The sequence below is a fragment of the Osmerus mordax genome, chromosome 21, assembly GCF_038355195.1.
Source record: "Osmerus mordax isolate fOsmMor3 chromosome 21, fOsmMor3.pri, whole genome shotgun sequence".
NCBI classification, from domain to species: Eukaryota; Metazoa; Chordata; class Actinopteri; order Osmeriformes; family Osmeridae; genus Osmerus; species Osmerus mordax.
In genome coordinates, this window is record NC_090070.1 from 5,893,200 (window position 1) to 5,918,578 (window position 25,379).

Genomic DNA, 25,379 nt, shown 5'->3' on the forward strand with positions numbered 1-25,379 from the left:
ACAATTGGGAGAATACTGTCACTGTCAACTCTATACCACAACCAGAAATCTGACTTCCTGCTGGACCTGTACTCCCATGTGAAGGACTATGAGACTCAAACAGGCAGGAGTGTCCTTGCAGCATTACAGTCAGTTTACCAGTCAGCTGCTCCTGCAGTCTGGTTCATAAACCTCTCAGAGAGAAAAGCCTCCATCCTCCTAGAAGTGCTGAAACTCCAACCAGAGAAGAAACCAGTAGAGCTGAGGAGCTGGTCAGATGAAGAAAGTGAAGTGAGCAGTTTCCTCCAGTGTCTGCCCTACATCTCACAGCTCAGGTTAGTGAGTAAACATTGTAATCCAAGTCAGTTAACAACTTGTTTAAGCAATCATAGTGGTGCAACTCTCTTTACAAACTTTCATTTCTGTGTACCAGTATGTGCAAAATTACATTTAGAACATAACTTTGTCATGATGTGAGAATGAGAGTATTGTTCAATTGTCATTTTCGTTTTGGACTGTTTTGGCAGATTTACACCATCACAAGATCAGGGAATGTCTCATGAAGAGTGGAAGATGAAAGAGAAGACATTTCTACTGAGTTTATGTCTGCAAGCAGCTCTCTATGAGAGAGAGATCATAGAACCAACAATTGGGAGAATACTGTCACTGTCAACTCTATACCACAACCAGAAATCTGACTTCCTGCTGGACCTGTACTCCCATGTGAATGACTATGAGACTCAAACAGGCAGGAGTGTCCTACCAGCATTACAGTCAGTTTACCAGTCAGCTGCTCCTGCAGTCTGGTTCATAGACCTCTCAGAGAGAAAAGCCTCCATCCTCCTAGAAGTGCTGAAACTCCAACCAGAGAAGAAACCAGTAGAGCTGAGGAGCTGGTCAGATGAAGAAAGTGAAGTGAGCAGTTTCCTCCAGTGTCTGCCCTACATCTCACAGCTCAGGTTAGTGAGTAAACATTGTAATCCAAGTCAGTTAACAACTTGTTTAAGCAATCATAGTGGTGCAACTCTCTTTACAAACTTTCATTTCTGTGTACCAGTATGTGCAAAATTACATTTAGAACATAACTTTGTCATGATGTGAGAATGAGAGTATTGTTCAATTGTCATTTTCGTTTTGGACTGTTTTGGCAGATTTACACCATCACAAGATCAGGGAATGTCTCATGAAGAGTGGAAGATGAAAGAGAAGACATTTCTACTGAGTTTATGTCTGCAAGCAGCTCTCTATGAGAGAGAGATCATAGAACCAACAATTGGGAGAATACTGTCACTGTCAACTCTATACCACAACCAGAAATCTGACTTCCTGCTGGACCTGTACTCCCATGTGAATGACTATGAGACTCAAACAGGCAGGAGTGTCCTACCAGCATTACAGTCAGTTTACCAGTCAGCTGCTCCTGCAGTCTGGTTCATAGACCTCTCAGAGAGAAAAGCCTCCATCCTCCTAGAAGTGCTGAAACTCCAACCAGAGAAGAAACCAGTAGAGCTGAGGAGCTGGTCAGATGAAGAAAGTGAAGTGAGCAGTTTCCTCCAGTGTCTGCCATACATCTCACAGCTCAGGTTAGTCAGTAGACCTTATATAACCCAATTTAACAACATAGCCTGATGTTTTTTGGGTTCAAATCTTTGTTCGTTTTTTCTTTCAATGTACCAATCTGTTCAGAATTACTTGTAGTACATAACTTTGTCATGAAGTGATAGCGAGAGTTCCGTCAGGACATTCACATGATTTGATTTGAGACTGTATTGATAACAATAGACATGGAAATAGGTTTGACTTTGGTGGAGTGGATGTATCTGGGGGAAGCACTCCCTGCCTCTAGCATAGCAGGCAACATACATAGAATATGAGGCAGGGAGCAAATAGAGTAATAATCCCCCCTGATGGATATAGTAACATACAGACAACACATGGGGGAGAAGGGGAGAGTGGAGGGTGTCAGCAGCACAGTAATACAACAGCCGAGAGTAGGTGTATGAGTATCTGTGAGGCAAAATAATGCTGCCATATCTGACAAGGGCCAATGGGCTTGAATCAGGTTAACACAGGTGTAGTTCATGAGCATAATGAGGTGCACTGTCTGAGTGCCATGCCTGAACTAGCTTTGCTCATTATGTGTTCACTTGTCATATTTTTTCTTCAAAAGTGTAACTGTTTTTCCAGATTCACACCATTACAGGATCAGAAAATATCTCCTGAAGGGTGGAAGAAGAGGGAGAAGATATTTCTTCTGAATTTATGTGTACAAGCAACTATCCGTGAGAGAGAGATCATAGAGACAAACATTGGGAGAATACTGTCACTATCAATTACATATCACAACCAGAAATCTGACTTCCTGCTGGACCTGTACTCCCATGTGAAGGACTATGAGACTCAAACAGGCAGGAGTGTCCTTCCAGCATTACAGTCAGTTTACCAGTCAGCTGCTCCTGCAGCCTGGTTCATAGACCTCTCAGAGACAAAAGCCTCCATCCTCCTAGAAGTGCTGAAACTCCAACCAGAGAAGAAACCAGTAAAGCTGAGGGGCTGGTCAGATGAAGAGAGTGAAGTGAGGAGTTTACTTCAGTGTCTGCCCTACATCTCACACCTCTGGTGAGTTGGTTTTTATGTTCATATCTGATCATTTTTCATATTCTTTCTCTCACATTTTTCAGGATTCTGTCATAATTTCCAAATAGTATGCTTAACCCCATTGACTAAATTAGAGTTTGTTAATATAGTGCATTTTCATAATATACTTGAATTTGTTTGTGCTGTCCATGTTGCAGTTTTCCTACATACTGGGCTGGACAGGAAAAAGCCATTGAGATCATGGTGGATCTCCTGTCTCAAGCAGCACAGTGGGAGGAGCAGACAGGAGAGAAGACCCTGAAGCTGCTGTCATCAGTGTGCAGTTATGAGACTTTCCCCTTCAGGGACATGGCGGATTATTATGATGATGATGATGATTATTATTATAAATCTACCTTCCTGCTGGACCTGTACTCCAAAGTGAAGGACTATGAGACTCAAACAGGCAGGAGTGTCCTACCAGCATTACAGTCAGTTTACCAGTCAGCTGCTCCTGCAGTCTGGTACATAAACCTCTCAGAGACAAAAGCCTCCCTCCTCCTAGAAGTGCTGAAACTCCAACCAGAGAAGAAACGAGTAGATCTGTGGAACTGGTCAGATGAAGAGAGTGAAGTGAAGAGTTTCCTACAGTGTCTGCCCTACATCTCACAGCTCGGGTGAGTTGGTTTTCATGTCCGATCATTTTTCATATTCTTTCTCTCACCTTTTTCAGGATTCTGTCATAATTTCCTAATAGTATGCTTAACCCCATTGACTAAATTAGAGTTTGTTAATATAGTGCATTTTCATAATATACTTGAATTTGTTTGTGCTGTCCATGTTGCAGTTTTCCTACATACTGGGATGAAAAGGAAAAATCCATTGAGTTCCTGGTGGATCTCCTGTCTCAAGCAGCACAGTGGGAGGAGCAGACAGGAGAGAAGACCCTGAAGCTGCTGTCATCAGTGTGCAGTTATGAGACTTTCCCCTTCAGGGACATGGCGGATTATTATGATGATGATGATGATGATTATGGTAAATCTACCTTCCTGCTGGACCTGTACTCCAAAGTGAAGGACTATGAGACTCAAACAGGCAGGAGTGTCCTACCAGCATTACAGTCAGTTTACCAGTCAGCTGCTCCTGCAGACTGGTTCATAAACCTCTCAGAGAGAAAAGCCTCCATCCTCCTAGAAGTGCTGAAACTCCAACCAGATAAAAAACCAGTCGAGCTGAGGGGCTGGTCAAATGAAGAAAGTGAAGTGAGGAGTTTCCTCCAGTGTTTGCCCTACATCTCACAGCTCAGGTTTGTGTGTTTTCATTATAATGTGTCTGTTTTATCAACATTTGTAATTTCCTGAGAGAATAAAGAAGTGATGATAAGTTTCTAAGCCTGATTCGTGTTTTGAAATGTAAAATTTAAAACACTGAATACAAGTTTCACATATTGTGCTTTAATTCCACTGAAAATGTTGTCCTGTTTCAGCTGTGAAGCTGAATTCTTCCAGCATGTGTGTGAAACCATCCCTGTGAGGTCCAGAGAGGAGGCCCAGAAGCTGGTCCCTCTCGCCCAGGCCTTGAACTTCTCCCTGCTGCTGAGAGGAAAGTTACCCAGACAAACCTGCAGGTCTCTAGGGAGGGTCCTGGGCCTCTGTGCCTCCACAGTGGATCTCACCCTAACCCCGAGCGAGATATCTCTCAAAGGAGCTGGACTTCTCCTCACACACGTAGCACGGTTACACAAGCTCAGGTATGTATGACACAGGATGTAACACTTATTCTCTATACAGGAAGTTGGAGACATTGTTTGTTCTGTGCTTGCAAGCCAAAAATAAGTGTCCAGCATGATCACTCATGGTAAATTATTGTAAATCTTCCAGACTGAATGGGTCCATGGCAGTCCACCTGTCCAGACTGGTGAGGACAGGTATACTTGCTTCTCAAGTGACCATTAAGGAGCTCTCCCTGGTGTTAGACAAAGTATGGCTGTCAGAAGCAGCTCTGTCCATGGCTGTGAACAGTGTGTCGTCCCTGTTGAGACTCTGGTCAGTTCAGTGTTTGGACCTGACTCAGTTCTCCATCCATCCTCACTCTCTCCTCACACTGCTGGACCACCACGGCCCTCTGACTCTCAGGTAACAACACGCAGAGCCATTATTATATAATAATCCCTTATATGGGCGACATCCATCCATTCATTCAAAACAATATTGTAGTTCAACATGTTTCCTGTATGTTGTATGCCCATACAGTATGTCATATATTGTAAACTGAGCCATTTATTCACATTGTATGTTTGATAAGGTACTTTTGCTTTGCTTAGTGTAATGAAAGTCTCCCTTTCCTTCACGTTAGTTTGTTGATGTTCTTGTATTTTTCAGACTGTGTTCCGAAGCTGTGCAGCATCTGGCTGTAGTTGTGTATGAAGCTCAGGACAAGCAGCTGACTCGGTCGTTCCTGGAGAAGCTTGGTAGAGACCTGACCTGCTCTCTGGACTGGGAAGTTCTTCTCTATTTGATGCAAAATTCAACCCAGAACATCAAACTTCAGGTGGACCTTAGGAAGCTCAAGCTCTCAGAGAAGAACACCTCAGATCTTCTATGCATTCTAGACAGGATTGTTATTAAGAGGTAGGGGATATTTGTTGATATTTGAATCAACATCAATATTTTTATGCTTTTTAATGTATAGAAAGAATCCAATGATACCTGTTTTTTCTGTCCCCAGGCCCAGTACCAGCTTTATGTTGTCAACCATCAGACAGATGTATGCAAGTCGTGCCAGTGACCGTGTGTCCAGTTTGTTGTGGTCAGTAAACCATGTTATCAACCTGAACACCAGAGAGCTGAACACTGTGGACTGTGCTGCTCTCTGCTTCACCCTCCAACACAGCCGTGCCAGAGTCAAACTCAAGCTGCTCTGGACCTCCGTACCAACGGGGGCGATAGAAGGAATCCTGCCTCTTCTGGACAGAGTCTCGCATCTCAAGTCAGTAATATGGCACTGCTGGACCAAAATACTCACTACACGTTTATGTTTCAAATCAAATCAGATTTCATGTTTGCAAAAAATAATTTTAATCTCTTTCAATTTATATATATTTTTTCATAACACATTCATTAGAAAATGGTGTTACAGTAAGCTGTTCTAACATGTCTCCTTGTGTGTCTTACAACCTACCAGTGTTGACAGGAGGCTACTGCTGACTTTCCTCTGCTGTAGCGCTGCCTCTCCTGTCCAGCAGGGGGCAGCAGCATCAGCATCTCTGTCAGCAGAACTGCTCAGGACTCTGCAGTTCAGGCTGGATCTGTCCTGCTCCTCTGTGGATCTGTCTGAACAGGAGGGAGGAGACCCTCTGTGTGTGAGTGTTGGGGACTGCAGGAACCTCTCCGCCGTCCTGAGAGACAGCTACCCCTCCCTCCCAACACACACCCAGCCTCAGCTCATCCTGAAAGACTGTGAGGTGGAGGACGCAGCCCTGAGGGAGCTGCTTCCCATTCTGAGAATGACCAAGCTCAGGTGAGAGAAACAGACTGAGGTGTTATTACCCGTCAAGGTGTTGAAACGCTACACAGAACTTCACCTCCATGATATGTCCAATTCATTTAAAAACATGTTTAATCTACATCTCTGTATGGGCCAAGCTACCTCATTAACATTTTGGACTGTATTTCAGTGATGTTTAACCAAATGTTTCACAGTAGTATTTTTAATTCCTTTGACTACACAGACAGGTTCTACGTTGATGTATCTCTGTGTTCCCTCTCCTCAGTACCAGTAAAGCCTTGTTGCTCCGGCTAATGGAGGAGTGTGTCACAGGGGCGTCATCCCCACGCTATGCTGATTCCCTCTGTGGTGCCCTGGGTAGGGAGCTGGACCTCAGTGAGACCAGGCTGGACCAGAGGGCCTGTGGGTCTCTGGCCCTGGTTCTGGAACATTCTGAGGGCTTGTCTGAACTGGACTTGAGTCACTGCCAACTTACAGACCAGCACCTGGAGCTCCTGCTTCCACACCTGCACAAAGCACAAGTCCTGGAGTGAGTGTTCTGGAGTGGGTGTGTGTATGTGTTTGGTCATGTCTTTCATGCTTCATATCAAGACTGTTCCGTCTCTCTCTCTCTTCCTCTCCACCCCCCCCCCCCCCCCCCCCACCCCTCTGTATTTTAGCCTGAGTCACAATGACATTACTGATGCTCTATCAGACAGAATAATCCAACTGGTCTCCATCAACAGCTCCATTAGTGCTGTGCGGTGAGCATTTTTACATTTGTGTGTTTTTGTGTTCTCATTTTAACATAGCTGCATTGGGGATATCATAACTTATTATTTTCTTCATTCGAAAGGAAAAAGGCATCTGTTCTCAAATTCTGAATACTGCACCTTGCTCCACAGGCTCTTCAATAACAGGATTCTGGACAAAGAGCCCTTCCTGACAGACAAGAGGTTTGAGATCTGATGATCCAACTAGAATCAGGTTGTTTATACTGAAGAACCGCCGGGAAAATATCTCTTTGCGTACTCCCTTACCCCAAACCCTTATTAAAGGGATAGTAGGGGAACTAGGGGGCACTGTGGAACTCTTAAGACGATAGTTGCACCTTTGTGACTATTTGGGAAATATATTTAATTCCCTTTCATAAAAATTGTAGTTGCGTCCTCTTTCAAAAGGTGTCAAATGTGAGGTGCTACAAAAAAGACAAGAAACTACTTGAAACAATAATTATTTTGTGCAATGTATAATACCTATATTAGGTGAATACTGAAAAAGTATAACCACCAGCATAACATATTTATATGGTTTATTAGTCACAATGTAACTTTAATCACTGTAAAAACATTGTTAATTCCCTTAGTTGCTTATAATGATATGAATATGTGTCACAACAGTAAGTTTCAGGGAGTTTTCCTTTAGGGTTTTAAGATTTACATTTACATTTACATTTAGCAGACGCTCTTATCCAGAGCGACTTACAGTAAGTACAGGGACATTCCCCCGAGGCAAGTAGGGTGAAGTGCCTTGCCCAAGGACACAACGTCAGTTGGCATGACCGGGAATCGAACTGGCAACCTTCGGATTACTAACCCGATTCCCTCACCGCTCAGCCACCTGATGGTTAAAAACCCTTACAAAAAGGTTTGCGAGAATCTATGGGCATCTGTAAAGCCTTCTGTGACATTGCTTGTAAAAATGGTTAAAATAAAAATAATTTTACTTGATGACGTTTCATGGTTTTATGTGTTTGGGGGAAGGAAACAAAATATTGTTAAAGCATTTAAAAGAATGCACACTAGGGGGAAGGACTGTTAAGTGAAAGTAAGGCATAGTAAAGAAAATAAAAAAAGTAGCCTTGCTACCAGCTAGTTTTTCTTTTGTTCTTCATGGAGGCTTCAGTTTGGTCTTCAGACATTCATGGAAAGCAAGAGGAACTGGGGGAACCAAATGAAAAACATAATGTTAACTACACATCATAGTAGTAGTAATTATAAAAAATGTAATTGCATAGATATGCATTTTAACTACACTTGCTTAGCATATCATATTATAATCATAGTAAGACAATATTATTCAAATATATGTATACTGTATATATTCCATATATATTATATTTATATATTCTATAATCCAATCTATATTATGTGTAATTACAAATGATTGTGTGTATGTTTCTACCTGTAGCATGTTCATGTTCACTACGCCCTCCTTATTTTTGTCCAGTGCCTGGAACACTCCTGATAGAGGACAAATACAGACAGGTCAAGTGGGTCCAACAGGAATTTCGTTTTTTTTAAATGGAAAAGGTCTGCACATTCAACAAAGCTACATACTTCTGATAGTGTAAAAAAGATGATCATTGAAAAGAATGACTATTATTCAAGATTGTAATGGATGAATCCAGGGTAGGATATCATAACTCCTAAATGCCACACAGGTCAACGTACTGAACATGTTCTCCAGACGGACGATGCTGGTCAGGTAGTCGTCAAAGTCGATGTCGTACTTGTCGTCTGCGAACCTCAGACCCAGCTGCTGCAATAGTTTGGAGTTCAGCTGCATGCCTGCTATTGTAGTAAATTGCTAAGTTTTCTATCCATGCGATTGTGTAAATCAGTACGGTAAGTCACTGAGTGCGCTCGGATGACAAAGCTTTGTTCTGTCTTGAGGTTGGACATAAACATTCCAGTTGTCTGACATAGTAGCTTAGACCGTAACCTTAAACGACATGAGGAGAGTTCTCACCTGCAGCTTTGAGGGCGATGCGGAGCTCATATGAAGACATCTTTCCTGAACGATCTGTGTCGTAGGACAGGAAGAGCATCTGAAATAACACAACATCACCTCTGTGCCACATTCAATTGTTGTTAAAACTATTGGCAGAACAATGCATATGAGTACAAGACATTGGCCGGGCCCAGATTCGTTAAGAAGCTCTTAACGCTAAGAGCTTCTTAACGAATCTGGGAAACCCGGCCACTGTCTTGTTCATACAATCCATTTCTTCATCTTTTCCCAGAAGATTTTAAACTCTTGGAACTCCAGCTGTCCTGTATTATCTGCCTGGATGTCTCCATCAAGGCAAATGCATTAGAAAGGTACATACAGGTTCACACATTGCACACATTTTCAAATTGGGTCTTAACAGCGTCTTGTTCTTTTTCAGTTTTACTTCAGGACAGGAGCTATCACCAACATATTTGTTGAGAAAACAGAAGAAACTTCTACTAGATCTGTGCCTAAAAGTGGCACCATATTCAACAGAGATGTTCCAGAGAGCGGTAAACACACTGCTTGCCCTGTTCTCTATTTATCACACCGAGAGATATGACATCCTTCTAGACCTGTACTTACAGGCTAGAAGCGATATGAGTCGGAAAGGTAGAAATATCCTTCAAGCACTTAAACCACTTTATCAGTCAGCTCCTGCAGTCTGGTCCATAGACCTCTCAGAGAGAAAGACCTCCCTCCTCCGAGAAGTGCTGCAACTCCAACCAGGAAATAAAATATTAGAGCTGAGGGGCTGGTCAGATGAAGAGAGTGAGTTGAGGAGTTTCCTCCAGTGTCTGCCCTACATCTCAAAGATCAGGTTAGTCAGTAGACCTCGTAATCCAAGTAATTGATCAACTTGTCTTAACAATAATAGTTGGTCAAATCTCTTTATAAACTTTCCCATCTATGTACCAGTCTTTGCAGAATTACATTTAGAACATAACTTTGTCATAAAGTAATAATGAGAGATGTGTTTGCGTGTCATTTTCACTGTTGACTGTTTTTGCAGATTCACACCATTACAGGATCAGGAAATGTCTCATGAAGAGTTGAAGAATAAGGAGAAGACATTTCTACTGAGTTTAAGCCTGCAAGCAGCTCTCTATGAGAGGGAAATCATAGAAACAACAATTTTGAGAATACTGTCATTGTCAACTCTATACCAACACCATCAATCTGACTTCCTGCTGGACCTGTACTCCCATGTGAAGGACTATGAGACTCAAACAGGCAGGAGTGTCCTTCCAGCATTACAGTCAGTTTACCAGTCAGCTGCTCCTGCAGTCTGGTTCATAGACCTCTCAGAGAGAAAAGCCTCCATCCTCCTAGAAGTTCTGAAACTCCAACCAGAGAAGAAACCAGTAAAGCTGAGGGGCTGGTCAGATGAAGAGAGTGAAGTGAGGAGTTTCCTCCAGTGTCTGCCCTACATCTCACAGCTCAGGTGAGTTGGTTTTCATGTTTATGTCTGATCATTTTTCATATTCTTTCTATTACATTATTTCAGGATTCTGTCATCATTTCCAAATAGTGTGCATAACCCCATTGACTAATTTAGAGTTTGCTAATATGGTGCATTTTCATACGATAACTGAGTTTGTTTGTGCTGTTCATCTAGCAGTTTTTCTACATACTGGTATGAAAAGAAAAAAAACACCAGGTTCCTGGTGGATCTCTTGTCTCAAGCAGCACAGTGGGAGGAGCAGACAGGAGAGAAGACCCTGAAGCTGCTGTCATCAGTGTGCAGCTACAAGACTTTCCCCTTCAGTGACAGGGATGATGATGAATATCATGAATATAAACAATGTGACTTCCTGCTGGACCTCTACTCCCATGTGAAAGACTATGAGACTAACAGGCAGGAGTGTCTTTCCAGCATTACAGTCATTTTACCAGTCAGCTGCTCCTGCAGTCTGGTCCATAGACCTCTCAGAGAGAAAGACCTCCCTCCTCCTAAAAGTGCTGAAACTCCAACCAAAGAAGAAACCAGTAGAGCTGAGGGGCTGGTCAGATGAAGAGAGTGAATTGAGGAGTTTCCTCCAGTGTCTGCCCTACATCTCACAGCTCAGGTTAGCTAATATACTTTATAATCCAATTAATTTAACAACATCTTAACAATATTATTTGTTTAAATCTTTGTACATTATTGATTTCTACATACCAATCTGTGCATAATTGTATGTAGTACATAACTTTGTCATGAAGTGATAACGAGAGTTCAGTCAAGACACTCACGTGATTTGATTTGAGCATTTATTGATAACCATAGACATGGAAATAGGTTTGACTTTGGCAGAGTGGATGTATCTAGGGGAAGCACTACCTGCCTCTAGTATAGCAGGCAACATAGATAGAACATGAGGCAGGGAGCAAATAGAGTAATAATCCCCCCTGATGGATAGTAATATACAGTCAACATGGGAGATATGTGGAGAGTGGAGGGTGGCAGCAGCCCATTAATACAACAACCGGTAATGAGTGTATGATAATCCGTGAGGCAAAATAATGCTGCCTTATCAGACGAGGCCCAATGGGCTTGAATTAGGCTAACACAGGTGTAGTTCATGAGCAGAATGAGGTGCACTGTCCGAGTGCCATCCCTTAAACATCTTCGCTCATTATGTGTTCACTTGTCATTTTAATTTTTAACTGTTTAACTGTTTTTGCAGATTCAAACCATCACAGGATATGGGAAGGTCTCCTGAAGAATGGAAGAAGAGGGAGAAGACATTTCTATTTAGTTTATGTCTTCAAGCATCTCTCCGTAAGAGGGAAATCATAGAAACAACCATTCGGAGAATACTGTCACTGTCAACTCTATACCACAACCAGGAATCTGAATTTCTGCTGGACCTGTACTCCCATGTGAAGGATTATGAGACTCGAACAGGCAGGAGTGTCCTTCCAGGATTACAGTCACTTTACCAGTCAGCTGCTCCTGCAGTCTGGTCTATAGACCTCTCAGAGAGAAAGACCTCCCTCCTCCTAAAAGTGCTGAAACTCCAACCAAAGAAAAAACCAGTAGAGCTGAGGGGCTGGTCAGATGAAGAGAGTGAAGTGAGGAGTTTCCTCCAGTGTCTGCCCTACATCTCACAGCTCAGGTTAGTGTGTTGTCCTTATAATGTCTGCCTGTTTATCAACATTTGTAATTTCCTGAGAGATTAAAGAAGTGAGGATAGGTTTCTAAGCCTGATTCGTGTTTGGAAATTGTTTAAAACACTGAAAACAAGTTTCACATATTGTGTTATAATTCCACTGAAAATGTTGTCCTGTTTCAGTTGTGAAGCTGGGTTCTTCCAGCATGTGTGTGAAACCATCCCTGTGAGGTCCAGAGATGAGGCCCAGCAGCTGGTCCTTCTCGTCCAGGCCTTGAACTTCTCCCTGGTGCTGAGAGGAAGGTTACCCAGTCAAACCTGCAGGTCTCTAGGGAGGGTCCTGGGCCTCTGTGCCTCCACAGTGGATCTAACCCTAACCCCGAGCGAGATATCTCTCAAAGGAGCTGGACTTCTCCTCACACACGTAGCACGGTTACACAAGCTCAAGTATGTATGACACAGGATGTAACACTTATTCTCTATACAGGAAGTTGGAGACATTGTTTGTTCTGTGCTTGCAAGCCAAAAATAAGTGTCCAGCATGATCACTCATGGTAAATTATTGTAAATCTTCCAGACTGAATGGGTCCATGGCAGTCCACCTGTCCAGACTGGTGAGGACAGGTATACTTGCTTCTCAAGTGACCATTAAGGAGCTCTCCCTGGTGTTAGACAAAGTATGGCTGTCAGAAGCAGCTCTGTCCATGGCTGTGAACAGTGTGTCGTCCCTGTTGAGACTCTGGTCAGTTCAGTGTTTGGACCTGACTCAGTTCTCCATCCATCCTCACTCTCTCCTCACACTGCTGGACCACCACGGCCCTCTGACTCTCAGGTAACAACACGCAGAGCCATTATTATATAATAATCCCTTATATGGGCGACATCCATCCATTCATTCAAAACAATATTGTAGTTCAACATGTTTCCTGTATGTTGTATGCCCATACAGTATGTCATATATTGTAAACTGAGCCATTTATTCACATTGTATGTTTGATAAGGTACTTTTGCTTTGCTTAGTGTAATGAAAGTCTCCCTTTCCTTCACGTTAGTTTGTTGATGTTCTTGTATTTTTCAGACTGTGTTCCGAAGCTGTGCAGCAGCTGGCTGTAGTTGTGTATGAAGCTCAGGACAAGCAGCTGACTCGGTCGTTCCTGGAGAAGCTTGGTAGAGACCTGACCTGCTCTCTGGACTGGGAAGTTCTTCTCTATTTGATGCAAAATTCAATCCAGAACATCAAACTTCAGGTGGACCTTAGGAAGCTCAAGCTCTCAGAGAAGAACACCTCAGATCTTCTATGCTTTCTAGACAGGATTGTTATTAAGAGGTAGGGATGATTTGTTGACATTTGAATCAACATCAATATGTTTATGCTTTTTGATGTATAAAACTGTAGGTAGGAGGATCGTAAGAACAGAGACGCTTGGTGTTTGTCCCCAGCTTGGGAAACCCAATTCAATTCTGGTTAGATGTTCAGGGAGATAATCGTTAATATCTGACTCCAATTTTAGAAATGTGCACAAGTGCGTTACCTGTAACCTTGAGCACTAAACAGTTAATGACATGAAACTCTGGCGTAGGTAAAAATCGTCTGCTTGATCAGAGCATCGACCCTAAAGTATGCGTGTTCACTAATCAGTCGTTTATCATTACTATAATATGGATTTAACCATAGTAGACCTAGTATGTAAACCAATCACTCAGAGGCTCTGGTAAATTCCTTTGGAGCGTGGAGATCCACCGTAAGTGACTCAGAGGCCTTAAGTTAAAACCTACTTCAAAAGTCTATGTTTATAATCAGTATTAGCCGCATCAACCAGACTAGATCAAAGTTTTCACCGCCGTAGCGTGATAGATACGTTTCAAGGAGAACAAGTAACTTAAAATGCACAATAATAGTTTATTATCTAAATAGTAAGATAATCAATATAATGAAATATCATCAAATACAAAACATACCTTCAGAGCAATGGTTAACAAAAGTATTCACAATGAAGACTAGGCACCTAACGCACTGGAGCTGTATCGTAAACAGAACTCAAAGTGATTGGTAAAAACTTCTTCCTATATACACCCAAACCTGACTAAAATGGGGACACCGGTCATATGACTGAAAAGTTGTCTAACGCATACAAATTCAAATTGGATCATTAATCAAGGCTGTAGTAGACCAAGTGGTGCCCTTGCAAGACAAGGGAACATGTTAAACACATGTTGGTCTGCTGCAAGCACAAAACTCTGTAAACCCTGTACATGTTCCAGCATTAAAATTATGACTAGAATGTAATACGTAAAATAAGAAACAAAATCATATCAAACATGACATTAAAAGCTGTTTAGAACTATATTTAAAAGAACACAACTTTTAATGATAATTTCAGAGTCTTCCTCGGTCCACCTTCCTCTTCAACTGTTGAGACCACCTTTCCAGAGGTGTGTCATTAAGGTGTGATTGTCATTTTAGCATTCATGCAAATCAACGACTGTCCCAGACGAGTGTCTGGGTGACCAGTGACAAAGGGGCTGCCAAAACAGCCCTACAAAACGAATCCAATGATACCTGCTTTTTCTGTCCCCAGGCCCAGTACCAGCTTTATGTTGTCAACCATCAGAGAGATGTATGCAAGTCGTGCCAGTGACCATGTGTCCAGTTTGTTGTGGTCAGTAAACCATGTTATCAACCTGAACACCAGTAAGCTGAACACTGTGGACTGTGCTGCTCTCTGCTTCACCCTCCAACACAGCCGTGCCAGTCAAACTCTGGCTGCTGTGGACTTCCACACCACCGGGGGCGATAGAAGGAATCCTGCCTCTTCTGGACAGAGTCTCGCATCTCAAGTCAGTAACATGGCACTGCTGGACCAAAAGACTCACTACACGTTTATGTTTAAAATCAAATCAGATTTCATGTTTGCAAACAAGTATTTGTATCTCTATTTCAATTGATAAACCATTCTTTTCATATCACATGCATAAGAAAATGTTGCTACAGTAAGCTGTTCTAACATGTCTCCTTGTGTGTCTTCCAACCTACCAGTGTCGACAGGAGGCTACTGCTGACTTTCCTCCGCTGTAGCGCTGCCTCTCCTGTCCAACGGGGGTCATCAGCATCTCTCTCAGCAGAACTGCTCAGGACTCTGCAGTTCAGGCTGGATCTGTCTGAACAGGAGGGAGGAGACCCTCTGTGTGTGAGTGTTGGGCACTGCAGGAACCTCTCCGCCGTCCTGAGAGACAGCTACCCCTCCCTCCCAACACACACCCAGCCTCAGCTCATCCTGAAAGACTGTGAGGTGGAGGACGCAGCCCTGAGGCATCTGCTTCCCATTCTGAGAATGATCAAGTTCAGGTGAGAGACTGTGGTGTTGTTGCCCATTAGGGTTTTGAAACACAAACCGGAACTTCACTCCCATAATGTCCCATTTATTTAAATACATATTTTATCAAATATATTCATGGACCACTTTACCTCAGTGAAATGTTTTACTGTATTTCGGTAAAGTTTAACCGAATGTTTCACAGTAGTGTTTTTAATTCCTTTGACTTTACAGACAGGTTTTACGTTGATGTATCTCTGTCTTCTCTCCCCTCAGTACCAGTAAAGCCTTGTTGCTCCGGCTAATGGAGGAGTGTGTCACAGGCGCGTCGGCCCCACGCTATGCTGATTCCCTCTGTGGTGCCCTGGGTATGGAGCTGGACCTCAGTGAGACCAGGCTGGACCAGAGGGCCTGTGGGTCTCTGGCCCTGGTTCTGGAACATTCTGAGGGCTTGTCTGAACTGGACTTGAGTCACTGCCAACTTACAGACCAGCACCTGGAGCTCCTGCTTACACACTTGCACAAAGCACAAGTCCTGGAGTGAGTGTTCTGGAGTGGGTGTGTGTATGTGTGTATTTGGTCATGTGTTTCATGTAGTGCAGTCAGTTAAACGCGTTATTAACGGCGTTAACGCAAACACGAATTAACTGCGACAATTTTTTTATCGCACGATTAGCGTTCTTTTAGGCCTAGCAAACTTTGTCGTTTTTTTCACATGCTGTTGCAACAACTACTGACGTTAGAAAAACTACAACACCACACCGGATCTAGCTAGACCGGAAACAAAACAACAGGCACGCCACACACACTTCTTTGGGCTTGCGAGGCTAAAGAGTAGTAGGCTAACGTTACGTTTTGAGTGGATGGCGAGCGCGAGACGCCGAAATGGATGCCAATAAGATTCTGAATGGAAAGTTTACTTTTAAAAAGTTGCCAAATGGTTCCATTGACAAGACCAAAGTGATCTGTGTGTTTTGTCGTTGTGAACTGAGCTATCATCGCAGCACGTCCAGTCTGAAATACCACTTGATGGCCAAGCACACAGCTGATGCAAAATCTCCGCACTCTCTTCAAAGCCAGGCGATTGCAATGTTGTTTTCAATAACAAAAACATTTGCACTAAGCAATCCGATCCACTTTTCCATGTTGATAAGAGCATTAAAATGAGAAAAAAACGGGACAAAAATAAATCAAGGGACATTTAGAATAGCTAAAAATGTGTGATTAATTGCGATTAATCGGGAGTTAACTATGACATTAATGCGATTAATCGCGATGAAATATTTTAATCGTTTGACAGCACTAGTTTCATGCTTTATATCAAGACTGTTCCGTATCTCTCTCTCTTCTTCTCTCTCTCCCCCCCCCGTGGATTTTAGCCTGAGTCACAATGACATCACGGATGCTCTATCAGACAGAATAATCCAACTGGTCTCCATCAACAGCTCCATTAGTGCTGTCCGGTGAGCGTGTTTACATTTGTGTGTTTTTGTGTTCTCATTTTAACATAGCTGCATTGAGGATATCATAACTTATTATTTTCTTCATTCAAAAAAAAAGAAAGGCATCTGTTCTCATATTCTGTACCTTGCTCCACAGGCTCTTCAATAACATGATTCTGGACAAAGAGCCCTTCCAGACAGACAAGAGGTTTGAGATTTGGTGATCCAACTAGCATCAGGCAGTTTATACTGAAGAACTGCCGGGAAAACATCTCTTCGCGTATTTTCATAACTCCCTTACCCCAAACCCTCATTAAAGGGATAGTAGGGGAACTAGGGGCCACTGTGGAACTCTTAAGACAATAGTTGCACCATTGTGAATATTTGCGGAACAATGTGGAAATATATTGAATTCCCTTTCATAACAATTGAAGTTGCGTCCTCTTTCAAAAGGTTTCAAATGTGAGGTGCTACAAAAAAGTCAAGAAACTACTTGAAACAATAATTATTTTGTGCAATGTATAATACATTTATTGGATGAATACTGAAAAAGTACAACCACCAGCATAACATTTTTTATAGTTTATTAGTCATAATGTAACTTTAATCACTGTAAAAACATTGTTAATTCCCTTATTTGCTTATAATGATATGAATATGTGTCACAACAGTAAGTTTCAGGGAGTTTTCCTTTAGGGTTTTAAGATGGTTAAAAACCCTTACAAAAAGGTTCGCGAGAATCTATGGGCATCTGTAAAGCCTTCTGTGACATTGCTTGTAAAAATAAAAATAATTTTACTTGATGACGTTTTATGGTTTTATGTGTTTGGGGGAAGGAAACAAAATAGTGTTAAAGAATTGAAAAGAATGCACACTAGGGGGAATGACTGTTAAGTGAAAGTAAGGCCTAGTAAAGTCAAAAAAGTAGCCTTGCTACCAGCTAGTTTTTCTTTTGTTCTTCATGGAGGCTTCAGTTTCGTCTTCAGACATTCATGGAAAGCAAGAGGAACTGGGGGAACCAAATGAAAACCATCATGTTAACTACACATCATAGTCGTAGTAATTATATTAATATATTAATTGTAATAATTGCATAGATATGCATTCTAACTACACTTGCTTAGCATATCATCATATTATAATCATAGTAACACAATATTATTCAAATATATGTATACTGTATATATTCCATATATATTATATTTATATATTCTATAATACAATCTATATTATGTGTAATTACAAATGATTGTGTGTATGTTTCTACCTGTAGCATGTTCATGTTCACTACGCCCTCCTTATTTTTGTCCAGTGCCTGGAACACTCCTGATAGAGGACAAATACAAACAGGTCAGGTGGGTCCAACAGGAATTTAGTTTTTTTTTCAATGGAAAAACTCTGCACATGCAACAAAGCTACATACTTCTGAGAGTGTAAAAATATGCTCATTAGGCCTAGATGATCATTATCCATTCACTACAAAAATAATTGCTTAATTATTCAATATTGTAATGGATGAATCCAGGGTAGGATATCATAACTCCTAAATGCCACGCAGGTCAACGTACTGAACATGTTCTCCAGACGGACGATGCAGGTCAGGTAGTCGTCAAAGTCGATGTCGTAATTGTCGTCTGCGAACCTCAGACCCAGCAGCTGCAATAGTTTGGAGTTCAACTGCATGCCTGAAATTGTAGTAAATTGTTAAGCTTTATATCCATGGGATTCCATGCGATTATGTAAATTGGTATCTAAAATAAATCACTGAATGCGCTCGGAGGTCAAAGCTTTGTTCTGTCTTGCGGTTGGACGTAAACATTCCAGTTGTCTGACATAGTAGCTTGGACCGTAACCCTTAACGACATGAGGAGAGTTCTCACCTGCAGCTTTGAGGGCGATGCGGAGCTCATACGAAGACATCTTTCCTGAACGATCTGTGTCATAGGACAGGAAAAGCATCTGAAATAACACAACATCACCTCTGCGTTACATTCAATTGTTTTTGTTAAAACAATTAGAGGCAGAACAATGCATATGAGTACAAGACATCGTCTTGTGCTTACAATCCATTTCTTCATCTTTTCCCAGAAGATTTTAAACTCTTGGAACTCCAGCTGTCCTGTATTATCTACCTGGATGTCTCCATCAAGGCAAATGCATTAGAAAGGTACATAGGTTCACACATTGCACACACTTAAGATAAGATAAGACAAGTTTAGGAATTGGGTCGTAATACACCCCAACACGTTATTAAGACTGTATATGATTTAGCCAGGAAGGCTGGATTTTTCGGACTGAGCAGAACATTTAGGTTAACAGTTGACTAAAGGATACATCCATCAGGTTGATGATGCTGTGGCAGGTGCTGAGACTCAAGCCGTCAAACTTGATTTCTTTTCCTGGGGGAGATCATTAAAAAAGAAACACAATGAATCCTCTCATCATGACATCTATCTAGATAACCATTTATCTGAGATCTGTTATTAATGTCTTAGAGAGGGAATCGTACTCCTGCTCAGCACCCCATTCAACACCTGCTGGAGCTCCATGGCAGAGATGGCCTGGTCCTGAAGACAAAACACATTGGAATAAGGTTCATATCGTCACCACCAGGTGGCGCACAACACCTCTGATGTACAGGATTTGTATATCTGGAATTTGTCATGCTGAAAAGTCCTCCTTGATGCTTGATGATCTGGATAAGTGACTGCAAGTTTTCAAACCTACTGCTTTCACCCATCCAACCTTCTGAAGATCTGAGGTCTCTTCAGAAACAAGGATGGACAGGACACATGATTTGATTGATTGTGTTCTTACTGAGCCGGCAATCATCTCAAACAGCTTCCTTAGTCCCTTCTCCTCATCTGACTCGTCCTCTGGTAGGCTGGGCATGGGCGGCTGAAACACAAACACGCCATGAGCACTTAGAAATAGCATCTCAGCAGTGTTCAGGGTCTATCATTCTGCAGGTCTACTCACGTCTGGTAGGTCAGCCTTGATGGTGCTCCCCATCTCCCTGTTGATAGAACAGGTGGGAGTTTTCAGTTGGCATTATAGTTACAGAGCAGCAACAAGGAGTGTAGGTCTATGTGATTAAATTAATAGCTGTCTGTCTCCTTGGATCACAAAAACATGGTATGATGAAAAGGAGGACCTTGAAGGAAGTTCCTACTTCATTCAGGCCCCAAGAACCTCCACAGACAGTGTAAGCTTCATCTCTTTTATTATCGAGGATCATTGGCGAATCTCAGATGAGAAGATTCATGGATGTTCACTTACAGGGCTTGGGCTTTTTTCTCTGAGTAGATCCGGATGAGGAAGTCGGCTTCGTGGTGGGGCTGGAAGGTGGTGGGCACCAGTAGGTAGTTCCCTGGGGGAAGAGTGAAGCGCTCGGACACCTCCCTCATGTTGATGTAGGTCCTGCTGCGGGCCTTGGAGCCGTTGTAACGGAAAAAGTCCTTGCCCAGATGGTCGACGTCATCTGGAGCCTGAGGGAGGATAAGTAGGGTTAACTGTTGTAGAAATCTCAGTGATACTTTTCATAGTTCTGTTCTAAGGTACTGTATGTCTTGTGTGTATTCATACACCCGAACTGTGAAATATTGGGCACCCCTAAATGTATACATTTGTTTTCTAGTAGTCCCTAACTTGTTACAGATTTCTAATCACGCTAGACATTTTTAAAAGACAGCTTAAAACCTACCTTTTTACCGAAGCATTTAAGTAATTTAATCTCAGAAGGGTTTAACTACTTTTATTAGTTATATTATTGTTTTTATAGATTTGCTATTTTATCATTACTTTTATCACTTGTATTATTGTTTTTATTGATTTTATGTAAAGCACCTTGAACTACAATTCTTGTATGAAATGTGCTATATAAATAAAGTCTTACTTACTTACTTACTTACTAAAGTCTATCTAATTCTGTGGCATCTCCCTTTCCCATGTGAAGCTGGGTCAGGGCCAAGCGTGTAACGATCTGGCGACCAAAGCAGCTGCCAGGCGGGTCTAACCTGATACAAGGCAAAGCCGATCGTCTCCATGTCCAGGCCCTCTTTTCTCAGCTTGCGCCGGTTCTTCTGCATCAGGGCGATGACCACGCTGCACAGGTCGTCATCGTCATCATCGGTGTCCTCCAGGGTCAGCTTGAACTGGGGGTTGGTCCAAAATGTATCTAGGGGAAAAATTGATTATAAGAGATAGATTTGTTTTTCATCCTTAGCAATTAGAAGACTACGTCACAAAATGATTCCTTAGACAAAGAAAATCCTTAAAAGTACACAATTGTGGCTGTAAATGGTCAAACCATTTACACTGATAATAATGTTGCCGGTCTATTATAAACATGGCTTGCCGTTAGGGAAAATAGTTAGCTTGATTACATATGTAGACTAGGGACTTGGCACAAACATCTGTTAGATGTCTTCAAAGGAGCCCCAAATGGATCACCAGGGTCTTCTACTGACCTATGAAGTTCCTGCATCCACCAGCAGTGGAGCCTCGGATCCAGTTGCCCTCGAATATGTTGACGGCCCACTTGTGCTTGGTGTCTTCGGTCAGCGAGTCCGGGCTCAGGTTGCAGATCTCCACCTTGTCGTAGTTGGCCTTAAAGTCATTGAACTCCATCCTGGATTAACCAAGAACTTCACGTCATGTCTCAATACGGGGCTTGTGTCTACATCTTTTGTAAATTTTAATCTTAAAAAGGACCAACAAGTCTATAGTGTTTCTGTTTTGTCCAATCTCCATCAGAATCCCTACTGATACCTACCAGAATTCTCCGTCCTCTAGGGAATTCTGTAGGATACGATTTTTCTCAGCTTTATCAACCAGATTCCACTCTCTTGAACTATAAAACAGAAAGTAGATTAAAATGTGCATCCAAACTTGTTGAAAATTAAAGTTCTTCTACAAACATCTGCAGAGCACTGTACTGCACACATCTGACTTTCTTCATCTCATACCACAGTGTTATACTGAAATCAATTGAGCATAACAAATACTGACAACATTCCTAAATTAGATTATGTAATTCTAAAGGCACTGAATAGTAGAAACCAGTCGAAATGAAGGGGGTGGTATTTTGAGAGCTGTTGGCCCTCTATTGCCTACTTGTCACTCCAGGGGCCGTTCCATTCCACCTGCCCCCACGGGTTCCTCACTCGGATCAACTGGACCTTCCCTCCTCTGTAATTCACCTACGAGAGAAGAAAAATGTCCATATCATGACCAGTCCAGCTCAATAATACGGGTTCAGATCTAGGGACAAGGGGAGGAAGCCCCGATATACATTTGCTGAGCCACCCGGGAAGCGTTCTCCTACCTCCTCAAGTTCCGTAACGGAGTAGGCGTGCCCCTTCACCAGTCCACTGTCTGTCTGGGCCTCGGACTCGGCAGAGCTGGTGATCTGGAAGAGAGGAGAAAACCAAACTGTTACGACTCACCAAGACGATGGCAGACTTGGTCTTCACTGACTCCCATGTATGCTGGCTTTTGCTACCATCAGCTCTTTCAAAATTCCAATGTATCCTGGGTATCTGTGCAATAACATTGTTGTTGAACAAAAACTCCCATGTGTACTGGTGAAGTCTCAAATTTGTTCTGTATATCCCCAGTTTAGGCGAGTGTCCGGGGTCCTTACGTCGATGGAGCAGCCCAGCATGGAGCCTCTTTCGTGGGCCTTTTTGAGGATGTTGAAGAGGTCTGCTGGAGCTGTCTTGGTCTCGAACATCTCCCCCACGCCTCCTGTGAAGTCCTCCATGGCCTCCAGGGTCGTGCCTCCCTTCAGGGACTCATAGCTCCCATTCATCCTGAAGGAACAAGGGAAAGGACACAAAAGGGTGAAGTTAGTCTCAGACAATGCACAATTTGTGTCAGAAAAATACCCTTTTTGTGAATACAGGTAAATTAAATTTAAACCTAGATTGTTGTGTCCTCAACAGAAAAGTTAAAAAAAACTGTGGACTGAGTATATCTTACAGAAAGCAAATCTTTCAAAAGTATTGCAAAAATAACACTTCATGCATAGTAAATCCAATGTAAACCTCTTGATTGACAACATTACTGCCAATTCTACACAGAGAACCTAGAGAGAACCGGTCACTCACTTGGCATAGGCCTTCTCCAGTAGAGCACTCCAGAACTCGTCATTGGAGACAGAATGGACCATCACCAGGCGGTTCCTCACGGCCGGCAGCCTGTCATCCACCACCACATCCAGCCACTGGTTGTGCTGCCAGAACTAAAGACGAGACAAACCTTTCTCACATATTCAAATCGCCTAAGACTGAACTTTATGGATACATTTTTCAGATTGTCTTTATCCATGTTGGCTAAAATCTTTCATGAAGTCCCTGAATGTGATGGTCTACAAATACATTTCTAAATTCCACAAAACTCTTTTGTAGTGCTCTTTTAACAAGCAATGTCACAAAGAAATGTATATACATCAGTTATTAGTCCATCTATGAGCTGGTAACAGCTGGGAACCTATAGTCAATGGTATTTGGGGCCTGTGGCTGGAGAAGGCTTTCTGATAGGTTGAGCCAGACTGAAACGTAATAGCTGTCTTCTCTGTGATTGAGAGTTTACCCAATTCTGTATAACACTGGTTGATCTGGTCTACTCATAATTATTGAATCATATTCCTTTTCTGACTCTTTCCACTCAGATAACATAAATGCGTATAAACTCCAGAACCTTGACAGAAGCCACATTTTGGTGAAGACGGATCTTCTTCCACAACGTGCTAGCTAGAGAATATGTGTGCGGTTGTATACCTGGAAGTGAAAGATGCCAGCGTATGTGGGCCCAAAGTCCTGGTCGTGGGGCACTACCCTGGCCAACGTCTGCTCATGGAGGGTCAGTGAGGCGATGGCCGCTAGTAGCCAGCAGTCCCCTATGGTGGAACAAGGAGAGGGACAATGAGATGTGTTTTTTCCTGGTCATGGGACTTAAACAGGAAAAACTCTGGTATTAGGGTTCATGTTTTTACCTTGTTTGGTTTAGTGGTTTACCTTGTTAGGATCATGGTTCAGGTGTTTATTGAAATTGTTCTCTTTAATAGTTACATTTAATAAATCAAAACTAAATGTAATCGATATAATTAAAATATTTCCTGAGTTGTATACTTGTGAAGAGATCACAAACCTAGTTGTCCTTGGCAAATGTCTGTCCTTGATGCCCCATCAACGATGAACTTAGGGTCACTGCAGAGTTCCTATGGATGGAATTAGGATAGTTGAAAAGGTGTGAGACAGTTGGTGACAGAACTGGTTTAGATGGGGAGGGTGGAGTGAAACGAATGCCAATGATAGGTGTGTGCACATTCCGGTTGTCTCAATGAGACAGAGTCCCAAGTTCCATGTACAGGAGTTGTAGTACAGTGGAGTGCACAAAAATGCACACTGAGACATTCACCGTAAAGGAACGCCCAAGACAGATATGTGCATTGGTCATAAATACTTTGAATGGAGTTTTTACAACTGGGCCTTTTATTATGTGTAGGTTACTACAACCATAGTCAGAGGTACAAGCCATGTGGAGCCATATGTTTCAGAAGGCAGAACATCCCAATTCTCAATATAGAATTTGTTGTTGTTGTCATTTAGCAGACGCTCTTATCCAGAGCGACTTACAGTAAGTACAGGGACATTCCCCCCGAGCTATTACGTAGGGTGAAATGCCTTGCCCATGGACACGCCATTTGGCCCTCCGGGAATCAAACCCACAACCTTCTGGTTAATAGCCTGACTCCCTAACCGCTCAGCCATCTGACCCCCTGATTTATAATCATTGAATAAAGACCAGGTCTAAGATCTAAGAACAGTTTGTCAGGTACCACTCCTACCTGAGTCAACACAGAAAATAATCATTCACTGTGTGCCTTGCTACAATCCTCTCCTGTCATTGGAAGAAAATGCAAAAATGCAACCACATCGTAAGTCTATCTTGTATGGCATGGCATGCAAGTAAAAAAACAACTGAAAGAGTTACTTGTCATCTGTTTACACTCTTGACAAAAACGTTTCGACTGTCATTCATGAGTCTTGCAGAGCCATTTTTAAAGTGACCCAAGTCGTCCAGGAAGGTTTTTCAAATACATACCCCTGGTCTTTTCCATTCAAAGTTGATGGGAACGCGTTCGCTGTAAAACAGAGATGCCTCGCAGGCAGGAAAATCGGGGTCCTCAAACAACTTCTTCTTCTGCAGACATTCTTGCCTCAGCTGCTGAAAGGTCTTTCCGTCCGACTGCGTTGAGACGGCCTGGACGGCGTTCGCACCTCCACTGGACACTGAATACGGCATATCTACAGCTCGAGACTAGGAAGACTCAAAGCTCAGACTGATATATGAAGTGTGTGTAATCGTGCTCCTCGGATGAGCTTTGACAGGGAGTGAGGTGCCTGTGTGTTGAATGTGTGACTTCAGGAAAGTCCTGACAGCTAGGTAGGAGTGGTAGGAGTACACACCCTCCAGACAGAAACAGGTTTGTCTTCCCCTATAATGCACCTATTCCCTGACCTCGCCCCTATTCCCTACCCAACAAGTTTCCTCTCACTTGAGCGGGCGTGTGGGCGAGGAGGAATTCACTTCACCTGATGGAATGTAAGGTCTATGGACCTGTAAACTCGCTTTGTATGTTACACACCTACATACTACACATTCATTAAAATGGGAAACCTACTCTCAAATTTGATAGAAACATG

At 42.5% G+C, this 25,379-nt stretch overlaps 4 protein-coding genes across 5 annotated transcripts; 3 read left to right on the forward strand and 1 right to left on the reverse strand.

The window, feature by feature from the left end:
* Window positions 1-894: 894 nt before the first annotated feature.
* Window positions 895-7,074, forward strand: LOC136965702 (protein NLRC5-like). The gene is made up of 11 exons (XM_067259895.1): window positions 895-938; window positions 2,775-3,233; window positions 3,404-3,862; window positions 4,043-4,306; window positions 4,437-4,691; window positions 4,938-5,186; window positions 5,284-5,544; window positions 5,740-6,075; window positions 6,329-6,592; window positions 6,723-6,806; window positions 6,948-7,074. Exons 2-11 carry the CDS (start codon window positions 2,818-2,820, stop codon window positions 7,009-7,011), a joined length of 2,652 nt encoding a protein of 883 aa, XP_067115996.1. The 5' UTR covers window positions 895-938; window positions 2,775-2,817; the 3' UTR covers window positions 7,012-7,074.
* An 818-nt stretch (window positions 7,075-7,892) lies between these two features.
* On the reverse strand, window positions 7,893-25,092 carry capn9 (calpain 9). Of its 2 annotated transcripts, none has more exons than XM_067259897.1 (20): window positions 24,778-25,092; window positions 23,821-23,890; window positions 23,451-23,569; window positions 22,779-22,912; window positions 22,313-22,481; window positions 21,995-22,078; window positions 21,784-21,869; window positions 21,443-21,520; window positions 21,138-21,298; window positions 20,685-20,845; window positions 19,948-20,156; window positions 19,648-19,684; window positions 19,486-19,566; window positions 19,178-19,235; window positions 19,003-19,067; window positions 18,732-18,800; window positions 8,794-8,872; window positions 8,496-8,612; window positions 8,227-8,285; window positions 7,893-7,982 (listed from the first exon to the last, which is right to left on the reverse strand). In XM_067259897.1, the coding sequence occupies exons 1-20, from the start codon at window positions 24,976-24,978 to the stop codon at window positions 7,956-7,958; spliced, it is 2,064 nt and encodes a 687-aa protein (XP_067115998.1). In that variant the 5' UTR covers window positions 24,979-25,092; the 3' UTR covers window positions 7,893-7,955. The 2 variants fall into 2 exon arrangements, with proteins under 2 accessions (XP_067115998.1, XP_067115997.1); XM_067259896.1 differs by lacking the exons at window positions 7,893-7,982; window positions 8,227-8,285; window positions 8,496-8,612; window positions 8,794-8,872 and adding exons at window positions 17,159-17,677; window positions 17,936-17,994; window positions 18,237-18,353; window positions 18,549-18,627 and having other exon boundaries at window positions 24,778-25,091.
* Window positions 11,792-15,072, forward strand: LOC136965705 (uncharacterized). Its single transcript, XM_067259898.1, has 6 exons — window positions 11,792-11,918; window positions 12,096-12,359; window positions 12,490-12,744; window positions 12,991-13,239; window positions 14,492-14,750; window positions 14,950-15,072. Exons 3-6 carry the CDS (start codon window positions 12,503-12,505, stop codon window positions 14,986-14,988), a joined length of 789 nt encoding a protein of 262 aa, XP_067115999.1. The 5' UTR covers window positions 11,792-11,918; window positions 12,096-12,359; window positions 12,490-12,502; the 3' UTR covers window positions 14,989-15,072.
* LOC136965706 (uncharacterized) lies at window positions 15,206-17,018 on the forward strand. Its single transcript, XM_067259899.1, has 4 exons — window positions 15,206-15,258; window positions 15,503-15,766; window positions 16,606-16,689; window positions 16,826-17,018. The coding sequence occupies exons 1-4, from the start codon at window positions 15,245-15,247 to the stop codon at window positions 16,890-16,892; spliced, it is 429 nt and encodes a 142-aa protein (XP_067116000.1). The 5' UTR covers window positions 15,206-15,244; the 3' UTR covers window positions 16,893-17,018.
* Window positions 25,093-25,379: the final 287 nt, after the last annotated feature.